The 13,468-nt window shown below is 45.8% G+C and overlaps 1 protein-coding gene across 2 annotated transcripts in view; it reads right to left on the reverse strand.

The window, feature by feature from the left end:
• Positions 1 to 2,174: 2,174 nt before the first annotated feature.
• LOC119446389 (cationic amino acid transporter 4) overlaps positions 2,175 to 13,468 on the reverse strand; it is a 28,280-nt gene continuing 16,986 nt past the window's right edge. For both annotated transcript variants that reach the window (XM_037710810.2, XM_049664107.1), the window contains exons 5-6: positions 12,168 to 12,276; positions 2,175 to 6,169 (exon numbers count right to left, since the gene is read on the reverse strand). In XM_037710810.2, the coding sequence (XP_037566738.1) occupies positions 5,937 to 6,169; positions 12,168 to 12,276 (342 nt within the window). In that variant the 3' untranslated portion in view covers positions 2,175 to 5,936. The remainder of the gene's footprint in view (positions 6,170 to 12,167; positions 12,277 to 13,468) is intronic.

Consider the following 13,468-nt stretch of genomic DNA (forward strand, 5'->3'; position numbering starts at 1 on the left):
GCAATGATTAGACGCATCAGAGATTATAGCACGATCGTCCGGCTCGTGCAAGAAAATCAGTTACAGTGTGCTAAGGTAAGACTAAGCATTGATTTTTGAAAGTGATTTTACCGTTATTTCCTTCATATCACGCCCTCCAACAATGTCGGGCCCGCTTTCCTGGTGTTATAGCATTATTATTTCTTTCTTAACCATTAAAATAGTTACACGAGAACGCGTTCACGATGTGAAGCCCCAATACTTCGAACAGGCTGACATTTCAAATCAAGCACAGGTGCTAATTACTTCAGTTTATTCCTTCTCTTATTAGCCCTTGTACACAACGAACGTGCTCAAGGAATCGTCCTTGTAATTACGACGTACCCACTACAACGAAGGCTTGTGTTCTCAGCTAAACTTATGCATCAACGGTCAGGGTCTCGACGTGCCCGAGGTTACAATTTTAGCTCCTTCAAGTACTGCACCATTTTCCAGCGTGCACCTTTCGGGATCTGAACGGGGAGGAACCAGTCCCCAAGGTAGCTGGAAATCTGAGCCCGCATTCACAGAAACCTCTCGTACGTAAATGCTATCCGAAATTTGCCATCGCCGCGGCCATCGTCTCGCTATCACGGCGATCGCTATCACGAGTGGGGAGCACCTGCAGGCTGCAGAAGACTGACGCACGACTTACAATCGTGGTTGGTCGGCGCATCGCCACAACGACAAAGACGACAGAGGAGTTTCCGGGGGATGTGTCGAAAAGCACGTTCCTCGAATAAGAATAAACATTCTTGTTTCATTTAGCTGAGCCACACAACAAAAACAACCTGCTCTCTTAGCGCATCTCGCCATCCAGTTCGTGGTTTGCTACCCTACACTGAGAAAGGGGTAATGGGTAATGTAAGAAAATGGAAGAGAAACGGTGAAAAAGTCACGCTCATGAGCACGCGCGTCTGCCTTTAATTAGTGCTCATTCAGAACTAAAGAAAGAAACCGCGCACTGCATATTATGCTTCATGGGCGTTACTGCTATTTATCTTATCATATCATTATCGACTTGTCTGCACAGCGCAAAACACGAGTACAAAAGAAAGAACACAACGCAGGCGCTGACTTCAACAGAGCTTTATTTACGAAACCGCCAGAACCATGTACTTTAGACATGAACAAGAAGTATAAAAGCTTTTGCATGGTGTCACACATCTCATGAACCTCTATCGCATCACAGAAAAATCTGGCTGTGATGCGATAAGGGTTCATGAGATGTATGACATCATGCAACAGTTTTTATTACTTCTTGCTCATGTCTAAAGTACATAGTTCTGGCGGTTTCGTAAATAAAGCTCTGTTGAAGTCAGCGCCTGTGTCGTGTTCTTTCTTTTGTACTCGTATTTTGCGCTGTGTAGACACTTCGATATTGAATCACTAATTAATTAAATTAAATTATGGAGTTTTACGTGCCAAAACCAGATCTGATTATGAGGCACACCGTAGTGGGGGACTCCGGAAATTCGGACCACCTGGGGTTCTTTAACGTGCACCTAAATCTAAGTACACGGGTGTTTTCGCACTTCGCCCCCCATCGAAATGCGGCCGCCGTGGCCGGGATTCGATCGCGCGACCTCGTGGTCAGCAGCCCAACACCATAGCCACTGAGCAACCACGGCGGGTGATATGGATCACCAACTATCCCAAGCTTCCTTAAAAGGCACAGGTGAAGCAACTGTATAGTGTATGCTGCGGCTGTCCAAGGCCTGAAATGTGTGTCCCCTACCGCCAAGCTTTTGCGGAGGCCGGAAGCCTAGAAAAAGAAAATACGAAATTTCACCGCAACCACTTTGCATCCGCCATCAAATCAAAACGTGCCACAATGGGTACTTGCGCGTATGCGAACACCACGCATCTCACCTTGAATTTCAGTCAAGAGTGGCCTGAGAATTTCACTTTACACTGCCGCACCACGTCGGTCCAAGTCCAAAGTGAAGCCGATGATGGTCAGCTGCTCGCACCTCGCAACAATGGCTGCTTTTCTAACTGTAATGTCTCTCTACTCTGTCCAGGCTGAGAGGCGAAGTCGGGAACAAAATTGAATATTTTTAGCAAATTCTGTGCTCCTAAATCTTTTCGGGGGTCGGTTGTACAAGTATAAGAATATAAATAGAGCGACGCCACCACGTTAGCAACAAACATATTTTTCTTTATTGAAGGCACCCTTTCAATGCCTCTAGATCACAATCACAATGGCCAAAAATATTGGTCTCAGCAGAATTCCAGAAGTAGAAGGGAAATACAAATAAAGCTAATATATTGAGATCTAAGTGTACAATAACAACAATAAATAATATATAAGATATGACCGCCATTTAACCTATGATCACAGAAGCGCGCTTCGCGCACTTACAAACGGATAGTCCGTGCTTCAGCAGCACCATATATTCTAACGGTTAATTAAACATCTGATAAAGCAAAAAAAAAAAAACGACACATGATAATGACGCCGCAACCGCGTCGTTTAAATCTTGACCTTATGGGTTCACATGAAAGACATGAAGGCTTTGGATTGCTCGATTTCACAACAGCAAGGTTGGAAAGACAAATCATTTCAATCATGCGATTGCCTTTCGCTCAAAGAGCACTGAATGACATTCTGCCAAGAATCCTACTGGCTCTATACGTGGTGCAAGCTGATTCTTCGATTGTGAGTAGTGTTGTGAGTACAGTAATCGGTACTGTTACACACGGTTCAATCAACGATTCTACACCGCAATAGCACTTCCAATTGCACCGAGGAATGATGCATGATGTGCACACATACTCGACTGACTGACTTTTCTGGGCATATATAAAGGCAATCTTCGTTGCGCGAAATCACTCACGGCTGGCATTGGGTTACTTTTTTTCCTTCCCGACAGAACGCAACTGCCACTAAATAACACTACGTTAAAATAATGTCACCTTAAAATAGCTTCTTGTGTTCTCCCAAGACACTGCGTGAACCGAACTATTACCTGAGGGTATCGCGCGTCGCGGGCGTGAAATATTCAGCATGGCCTCCGATATTGGGGCGCGGCCACTGCGATCTCGTTGGCCACCTACTCTGCAAGGTAGGCCTCGCGTTGGCCGTGAGCGGCACTGGCTAACACTCACAAGGCTCATTTTGCACACGTACTATAGATACCCAAAAATGTATACGAGAGGATAGTGGCATGGTAGCTTAATTCGTAAAGCACTGCACGCGTAACTCGGGGACTTGGTTTCGATCCCCACCTGCGGCAACTTATCGTTTCGTCCGCCTTCATTTCCCTATGTAATTCCTACATTCCCACTAAGCGTAACCATTGACTTCCCCTATACTCTGCCTGGCTTCATTGTCTTCTACTTCGTATGGTCGGCATCCTTAGTGCGTTCTTGCTCTCCCTGCATAACTAGTGTGTTATCAGGTTGGCCGACTATGCAAATAGTAGAAATAGTTATTACCCGAGGACAATAAATAAAAGCATCTATGACCAATCATCCTGCCACACTAATAGATATTGGCACTGGTCCTTCAAATGACTTCGCTACATCTCTTAGGCAGTGAATACGCGCTAAATAATTTGATACCCTCAAAATATACCTTTATTTGTGGTAAATTTGCTTACATTATGTAATTTCGCACAACCTATAAGTCGTAAAATTAGCATCTTAGGATGTTCATACATAAGCACGGTTGCCGTGGCGACGCACTTCGTCTCCAAGGGGTTTCGAATGTAGGCGCCAACTGCACTTCGTGCGGCTTCTTTACTGTCGCCCGTGGCGGTGTCGCCCCCTGGTTGATCGATATCAAAGGAATCGCGCGTTGCCTTCGAGATTGGCAGTGAAGCAAAGTCTCGAAGGCTTTCCAACGTGCTCTACGAGTCGGTGAGCGGCAGATAGATGGCGCTCTGTAACATGGAGTCTTTAGGTTGCTTCGATAGCAGTTACGCTGAGGAGCGTTGCTATCGAGGCACCCTATGGAGTATTAGATAGCCAACAGGAATAATGATGTGCTTGCGTTTAGGCTCTCTATGTTTAATCGATTTTGCAAACTTCAGAAAAAGAAATTTAGTCTGAACGGGGCTGAAATTGTGAAACTTGTTAGAGAGAGATTTATCGACCGACCGAAGAAAAAAAAGACACCTACCCACTCAAATGTCTATTTCTTCAGGAAAGGAAAGTTTCCGTTTACACGCCCCATGCTTACTCCAGTGATCGGCGCCACGATTCTCAACGGCTACCGACAGTTCCGCACAACGACTCACACGTCTACGTCCACGCGTCGTCGTATGTGTTTCAAATCACTGCGAGGACCCTTAAAGTATATCGCGGTATAAAATAAAAGGATAATTACTTCTAAGCCGCCACGAAAACGCCTATCGTGTGACTGCCCTCAAATACATGTTTAAATTAACATTTTCCCTGCGCTAGTGGAAACGTGGGGCAGTGATATTATGCAAAAGAGAGTCGAGCTTTAGTGAACACTCTGCTATAAAGAAAACTAGGAATTTGTTACGCGAAGACACATTTTATGCGAACCCTCCTTTTTTTTCTAAGAAATCGACTGCATAACTGAACAGTCTTCTCATCAAGTCCAATGACATAACTTATATTTTCCTTTAGTTGTTCAAATGGCATGTAATTTTGTGTAGTTGCTGTATAATAAGAACAGTGGCATATTTCCTGCGCCTGCAGAATAACATAGCGAGATTAGACCTTTCTTTCTTTCTTTTTTCTTTCTTTTTTTTTTTTGTCGCAACGAGAGGGCGTTGTTTTTTCAATAAACACTTTTCTGCAGCCTAGTTGGTTCATACTGAATTCTGGCGGTCTTTGCATTTCGGTTAACATTCCTGCCTTCTCCCTTTCCTTCCACCTCCTTTCCTCTCGTGTGCCTGCGTTTTTTTCCCCGCACCTACCGGCGTACAATTCGCGCAGTACACTACAGAGTTCGGTGTTTTCGCGTTCTTTGGGACGCACCATTGTCACGTTAGAGATTTCTGTCGAGTCGACATAAATTGCTTTGGTAGCCATACTAACTTCGTTAGTGTAATACCGCGTCCTGTCGCCTCAGCGAAATCCATTATTTTATATCGAGAGCTCTTTTTTTGTCGCATGCCTAGCGTGATATCCACATACGTTTTCATCTGCCGTGATGACAGATAGAAACTAGTCGCAACAAGATGTCGTCCTTCTTTTAACTGGATGCGCCTCAACAGTGAAATCTGAGATGCGCCACAAACAGCTTAAATCATCTGAACCGCGTGCGTACTAGGGCTCTATTCGTCAATCTGAATTAGCTATAGCTGACTGCTCCAGCGAGATGTTCGACTATTTTCGGCTCCAAATCAAGGCCTGAAGCGCTGAAGGCTGAAGGCAGCCCTTCTGCAAGGGCTGAAGAAATTGCTTCTCGATTGATCATACCCTCGACACATTGACTTTCCACATTGGAACGAGTGTCCCAATTCAGCATTAACTAAGCTTCACTGGTCACCTTAGTATTAGCGCTTATTTGTCGCAGCTTCGCCTCTGGCCCCTCCTCTTACTTGCTACAACTGCTCGAACCACTTACTTTGGTAACAGCGAGACATTATTAGGGTAGTGAAATCTGTGATATCGCAAATAAGCAAAACAATATTGAGCGCAGATGTTCAACATAAAGATTCTGGTGCCCTGGAATGCTATCTCTGAAGTCCCGGATGAACACGACCTTTAACGACAGAGAAATACAGAGATCGGTTGTCGAGCAGGCTGGTAGTCAAAGACAAAGCCTTTGCCTCAGGTCGACCAGAGGAAATCGTCGCCCCTAAGGAAACGGTGAAAAGCTCTTCGGTTCCACAATCCAACTCGACATGGATGCACGACTGCCTCCGCACGACAATAAATATAACTCGAGTGGGACGTAACACCGGGCAATTCGCAACATAGCCACTCGTGTACACCTAGGACGAGGATCTTGGAGGTGGCGACGAAGACGACACGAGCGGCTGCTTGTCGTCAGTGCTGTCGCCCGCTTCGGTCAGGCCTGTGGCTGACGTCACTTCCTGGTCCATGGCACCCCACTTGCGAGGTTGGTCCCGTGACTCCATGGCAAGCAGAGACGTCTGCGGCGAGATGACGCTGTCCGGGTTCAGCTTGCTGTGTCTTATGCCGTAGCTGAAGTAGACCAGCAGTCCTGCGAGCCATAACAAGGCACAGTGAGCGAGATGGAGCATTGCGTTCCGATACAGCATTTGCATCATTGCTACAACAGGAAATTAGTACACGCACATGCATTCAAGGGTACCGTGCGCCGAATGCAACGCCATCTATAGTAGAAACAGTTAACCTCAAGAGGCTTGTGCAGCGACACAAGGACAACGTGGCCGTGGACACAGGGCAGTAAACGCTATAGCTGAGCACTCGAATAAAAACACTCAACACGACAGTAGACTGTGATGAACGCACCACTTGTGACAACCGAAATAAGTATATCTTCACGCTTGTACATAGAATCGCTCATCACCAAAACAAATCGTCAATGTAGCTTAACATATCATATGACAATCAGCACCCCATCTACGCTTTGTCCCACCCTCTTTGGCACCCAGGCCAAGCAGACTTGTCTCCAAATGTAAGGAAGCAGCGGAGAGTGCGGCTGCTGATTACTGGCCTGCACTCCCAGGGCGCCATCGATCCTCTGACCTGCAAGGCACAGTGACTGCGTGGAACTCCCTATCAGCTCTCGAGAATTTGCTGCAGCAAGACTGGCAGATAGTCTTCACGCTTTTGTCACTGGTTGATGCTTTTTACTGAGCGGCAGACACCGACAACTCGAAACGCCTTACAAGTAGCGATGTTTACAAGTAGCGAAGTTCCAGAAGTGTGCAGACAGTACACTAGCCTCATCTCCCCAATAAAATAGAAGTGCACAGCTTTCATGGTCGACAGACGAGAATTCCGCAAGCTATACCAAGAATCTCCGAGTCAATACAAACGTCGATTATTTGAAATAGAATGGTCATACCTTGCGAAAACTCTTATAAAGGCGTCTTTGCGTGCCCCCTCGTCTGCCGTTATCTTTACTTCCATAAGCTAAGGCACGTTAGGATATATTTCCAGTGTTTCCAAAATTAAAAAAAAAAGTTTTTGTCATGGAATTTTTTTTTATCGTGACTTCAATATTTCAGGAAATTTCACATCACTACTTACAAGTACTGGGCGCCCTGTATTCAGTGATTGATTGCCTTCAGTAGACATCATGGCTTTTCTGAACGAAGAATCTTTAATTACAGCCGTGCGCGTTCCTGGCGCCAGAGAGCGACGAGAGCAGTTCCAACAGAACTTCCTGTCGACATGTTTCTGAGATCACTTATATAGACTTGTTGCGCATCTTCAAGTGTGCGCGTAACTAATGCTCTATCCTGTGCCCCTCTCTCTTTTCGTCCCTATATCCCCTTTTCTCAGTGCAGGGTAGCAAACCGGACGCATGTCTGGTTTACCTCCCGGCCTTTCGTCTCTCAGTCTCTTGCCCACACCAGCGGTGCGCAAGTGGGCCCACTCATGATAGGGAGTTTTAGCTGAGCGCTTACGGGAAGGGCTTGCGGTCGGCTCCGCTCAGACCGGCCCATGCTAGCAATTTGCACACGACCGCTTACCGGTACAGCTAGTGCGCTTGCGCACAACGCTCCTACCAGCAGCGGAACCAAGTTCGCTACCCTCTCTCTCCTATCAAGCCGATTGAGCGGAGCGCGAGAGTGCATCTAGTCGGCATGTTGGTAGTTTTACAGATGTAGTCTCGGACGGTCACTTTCGCAGATATCACTTTCAGTGCGCGCTGATTGGCTGGTCGAGCAAAAGCGGTTGAGCTGCTAGAGCCAAACCGCGCTCGAATCTTCCAACGCGCCGTGTATACTACGTGACGCGCAAGTGATAGTATATCGTCGAAAGCGATCGATCGTCCAAGAATACGTTCACTGATGGCGCGTCGCTCGGGTCTCGGTGTCTGATAAGAAGCGCTTATCAAAAGTGCGAAATCTACGCAGTTCGTCGCATCGCCTCAGCGCGGGAAATCTGAGTGGAGTGGAGCGTAAGCGACGTTTTGCTAAAACTATCTAATAAAATGTACCGCTACGCAACACTGGACAGACAGGTTGTGTCTCGCGACGTTGTCCGGATCATTATGCCATACCAAGAAGCCAAAATATTTGCCATCGCGGGAATACTTGAAAGAGCCTTTCTATGTAAGCAAGATGGCGCTCTCTCTCGAGATTATGCGGATAGAGGTTTCTTCTCACTTTGTTTCATTTCTTACGACTTGAACTTTTTTTTTTTTTTTGTTACGAGCGCTTCTTTATTAGCCAGCAATAGCTCACAGTTGGCGTTCTGAATTCAGAAAAAAAAAGTTGTTCGATTGTTGAGAGGGAGCTCTTTAATGAATCCTGAAGAGGTTTGTCTGGGGGTATGCCTATCATGCTACTCCAGATGAGTATGATGAAATGAAATGATATGATATATGATATGATATGATATGATATGATATATGCACAATTCAAGCGACATAGACAAAACAAGCACAAAACATACCACAATATTCAGCATACTTACGGTTGAAAAGGGTAGGTAATTGGGTTGACCATTGAAAGTAATGTGTTGATGAACTGGTGGTAACACTGAGGGATCTGTTCGAAAAGCTCTAAAGCTAATGCCACCAACGTGTGCATTTTATTCCGTTTCTCTTTTCTTTGCTACGCTGGAATACCTTCAATAAATGCTGCAATCGCTATGCCCACTAATTATTCTGCATTTCAACATAGAGGAACGTGTCCGCGAAATCCCGGGTGAGAAAAGGTTGCCCCACTTCTTTCGGACGGCACCAACGACTCCCGGCCGTAAACAAGGCCGATACTTGGTTTGGTTGGTCGAAATTCGCAATAGAACGGCAAAGCAAGACACACACGCAACAACAGAGAACTCCAAGGCGAACACCGAAGAAGCAGCAACACATTCATTTGTTTCCCATCACACGCACGCAGCCACTTACATGAATAATATTGCGAGTCGCACGCGCGCATACGTAGAACAGGCATCCTTAATGCAGCGTTAGCTTGACGAGTTCTCGCTAGTCCCTCCAAACGTCCGTTTTTCTCTTTCCTTATTTCCTTTTTTCTTTCTTTCTTTCTTTCTTTCTTTCTTTCTTTCTTTCTTTCCTTCTGTTGTACGTATGCGAGTAATGTCCTCACGCACCAACACAAAGCAGCTAGCTGGCGGCGATGTTACTCTGCGCCATTCCACTCAAACCTTGCCCGGCAGTGTGCATACATCGGCTCACGCATAATGCAACAACACTGCCACATTCTGCGCAGTTGCTCGCGCTTTCTTTCTTTCTTTAATGCGTCTTCCCGCAATGTGCCGACCGGGAATAACAATTTCCTAGCTGCAGTTGGTTACGGGTCTGAGTAGATCGTTCGACCTTGTGCCTTATCACAGTGCCACCATACCATGCGGACCTCCCCATCCTGAATAGTAACGTCGTGGTTGAGCGGCTGGCTTTGACAGGCCGAGTTTCCGTGGCACCATCCAACCATTCGCAAATACGCCGAGTCTGCGGCAGCACGCGGCTCATCAATATGAGAGCGTAATTGCAGCGTGCAGCGTGGCAAGTTGGGTTCAGCGCTAGCAATGCTTGGTGCTGGAGTTCTCAAGAGAGGTAACTCAGTGTAAATGATGAGCCATAGCATGCGTTACCACGGTAATGTATCCATCTATTCGATAAGGAAGACAGGCTGCGAGTATGTGAAGGTTCAGTGGACACTAAAGAGGAGGAGGAAGAAAGAAAGAAAGAAAGAAAGAAAGAAAGAAAGAAAGAAAGAAAGAAAGAAAGAAAGAAAGAAAGAAGGCAGGGACGTTTACCAGAAATGCCTCTGGTTGGCTACCTTACTCTGGATGACGGGAAAGGGGGAATAGAAAGATGAGATAGAGAGAGGATGGGGAAGGAAAGACGTGGTGAGTTTGCGCACGCGCGCCGTGGGCCTCACCTAATGGGCACTAAGAAACATTGAACGAATTTAGACTGGTAAACTATTCTCTCGGAACTCTATTTTGTTAATTTCTCTGTAAGAGGTTGTTTATTAAAAGACAAAAAGAACGTCAAGGTATAATTTTTTTTCGTGCCGACGCAGCAGTGCCGGTACCTCAATGTTCCGTCACAGATTTCACAGTATTTCTTTATTTCATACTTGGGTGAATGCGGCTCAGTAAATACTGTTGAAGTTTGACAAGTTCTGTCTTTGGCTCTAGCAAAAGGTCATTCGATCTTTACCAATAAAAAATTCACTAGGCCCAAGCAAACGCCCTCAAAATCTATGACGTCACGGCGACCTGGTGCGGAAACTTCAAGGCGGCGTCGCCACGCATCATTCATTATTGCTTCTTTCCTCGTTTAGCAAGCCCGATCTTACGGTAAGAGTGGTCTTACGGTAAGAAAAGGTGGCGTCCGGTTGACGCCACATTTCTCAGGGAGGTTCCTGTAAACGAAGTAAATAAATGACTTTGAAAAGAAAATTCCATACATTTCGGTTTGGGTGGGAAACAAACCCAGGCCCTCTAGGGTGCGCGACGAGCACACTTCCCCCAACGCCACGGTGGCTCCGGTTGTGGCCTACTAAAGGTGTGCCTATAGTGCGTGTGTTCGTGACGCTTTCATGAGCGCGTTCATGACGTTCCGAGGTCTACAAACGGTATAATGCTTTCGCATTCCCTCTCGTAAGCCGTCTTGAGTGTCTCTGCCGAATCATTTTTTTTTTTTTTTAAGTGCGAAGCACTTTAGGGGTCCGGGCTGTCGGCGTGTAATGTGATCTCATGTCTTCGTCTCATGAGATCACATCATGTCAAAAAACAGGGTCAAAGCAAGGGCAGATTTGATAAAAACCGGTTCAAAAAAAAAATAACATGATTCAGAATAATGTAAAAGATAGGAATAATCAAGCATTAAGCGCATTAAGGAGCACAAACTCGTGAAAACCGCGAAAATCTTGTAATGTGCTCTCATGTCGTCGTTGTCACGCGCAGCAAGAGCTTTGGCTCCATGTGCGTGGCGGTTTCCCACCAGTTGTGCCTTAGCGCAGGTAAGTATGTTCTAGGCACTGTAGCATAGGTGTCAAAACGGATGATGGATTCATAAACACAAGATAAACACGGGATAAAACAAGATAAACACAAGGGAAATGCCGGTGAATCACTGCTTCGCACTTCCCCCCAGCTTTCACGTTGAGTGGAACTGCATTACCGCCGAGTTTACCAAGGCCACTGTCCAGGATCGGTATTCATTTTTTTTTTTATTTATAAGGGTAATTTGCTGACATAGCTGAAATAATATTTCTCTTTAATGCTCTGTCATTTAATAATCCATCTAGGCTTCACGCCATATATATATATATATATATATATATATATATATAGAGAGAGAGAGAGAGAGAGAGAGAGACCGAGTCTTTTTCGGCGCAGTGCAAATGTTGTGGCCAAAAGGCAGACTTATACCATATGGTATGGGCTTGTCAGAAAAATAGCAGTATTGCCATAATATATCAGCCAACGTGGGAGGACTGGGAGGTGGCCCTGACTAGCTCGGACCTCGAGGAGCAACGAGCCCTCACCGAAAGAGCACGGGCAGCGGCTTTTGCCAACGGTGTCCCGGACTAGGGACCTGACCATGTCTTCCCGTAACCCAAGGTTTACTTTCTTATTTTCAATAAAAGTTTTTATCATCATCATCTTTAATGCCCGTTTATATTTGGAGAACGCGTTTTGATTAAACTAGATTGTAAGGGTTGAAGAACTCGGGAACAGTTGATCGAGCAATACGAGAAGTCAGGGTGCTTGTCCTGGTGAATGGGTTGGGCAAGGTCGCTCTTACGGCGCCGGTGCACGAAAACCGCAGAGCGGCCAGAACGAATAGGGGTAAGCGAAGTCGGGGAAATATCGGCGGGAAGTTACTGAGCAGGTGTCACAGGCTTTACGGCTGGTGCTCATCGTGGGTGTCATACGAGCCACTGCTAATGTGGTCATTAATTAATAGTTTTGGCTCAAGCTCGAATGATTGTGCTTCCACATACGCACGTGCTCTTTATTCATGCAATGCCACAAAATACAAGTATTAAGAAGTAATGTGCTACGAACATTCGAGAGCAGCTTACCTACGGCCACCCATATAAGCAGCCGCACCCACGTAAGTGGTTGCAGTGTTGTCATCAACGTGGCGTTGAGGATGATGCTCAAGGTAGGCAGGAGTGGTACCAGCGGCATCTGTAATTGAGTAGAAATCAGTTAGATTCTTAGGAAATGTAAAAGTTGAAGAACGAAAAACATCGCAGTTTCGGCCGAAAGGCGAAGCATCAATTGCGATAGCAAATTAACAGAGAGCTATACGGAGTAGAGATGGTAGTTTTATCGGCTGTATAAACTTGGAAACACTCGCTTACTAACTGAATTAACAAGCATGGTGTCATCCCGCACAACCACTGTTAAAAAAAAAAACGCTTGCGTGAGCAAGCGCGTCCGCGTGCGTTGTAGGGCACGATAAAGAACCCCAGGTGGTGAAAATTAATCCGGAGCCTTCCACTACGGCGTGCCTCATAATCACAACTGGTTTTGGCACGTAAAACCCCAGAAAGAAGAAGAAGCAACACAATGAGAATATTATTCCCCACAGTAACAGAACGCAGTCGTGAAAAGGTGGGAAAAAATTTCTTTCAGCGTAATCACGTGACGGATATGGCTGGCTCGTGGCAAAGACTCACGTGTCATTCATGAAATTAACTTAAGGGAAATGCAGGCTTATTCCGCTCTTCGCACATTAATGCAGCTCATCTGTCTCCGACGCTTTAATAGCAATAGCGTACATGGTCCCCAAAATGTTTGACCGGGGATTTACCAGCATGTGTGAATTGATCGATGCCACTTATGATGTTAGGTATTCATGTAACAATGTGCACTATATTGAAGTTTTTATGTATTATACTGAGTCGTGAAAGATTGTTGCGGCGGCTTTGATGCTATAAGAATTTGCAACTAGCGTAAGAAAAGTGCACAACTTGACATTTTTCCTCCCAACCCTACGGCTGCTGTCGTGTATAAGTGCACCTTGAGAGCCCTACGGCCCTTCTCCGAAAAAAATTATTGAGTTTAGCCTCTTCACACGTGCCTTCATCTTCCACACCAGAAACAACGGTGGGCAAGCTGCCTGGTCAAGGCGCACTCACGAGCTCGAGCCCCATGAAGTTCGCTGACGCCTCGTTCAATTAGTCAATAGCAATCAAAAGAGAAAAGCTCAAGTAACTGTCAGGAACGATTTTGCAAAGGAATGAGTGCTAATGGATGTGGGAAATTATGTGCCTGAAACGCAATTCCTGGAAAACACTGTTTTTGATTTGTTTTTGTTTTTTGCTGGAAAAAGAAACTTTATCGAGGCAACTAACAAAATTTTATGTGCTACACA

The sequence above is a fragment of the Dermacentor silvarum genome, chromosome 3, assembly GCF_013339745.2.
Source record: "Dermacentor silvarum isolate Dsil-2018 chromosome 3, BIME_Dsil_1.4, whole genome shotgun sequence".
NCBI classification, from domain to species: Eukaryota; Metazoa; Arthropoda; class Arachnida; order Ixodida; family Ixodidae; genus Dermacentor; species Dermacentor silvarum.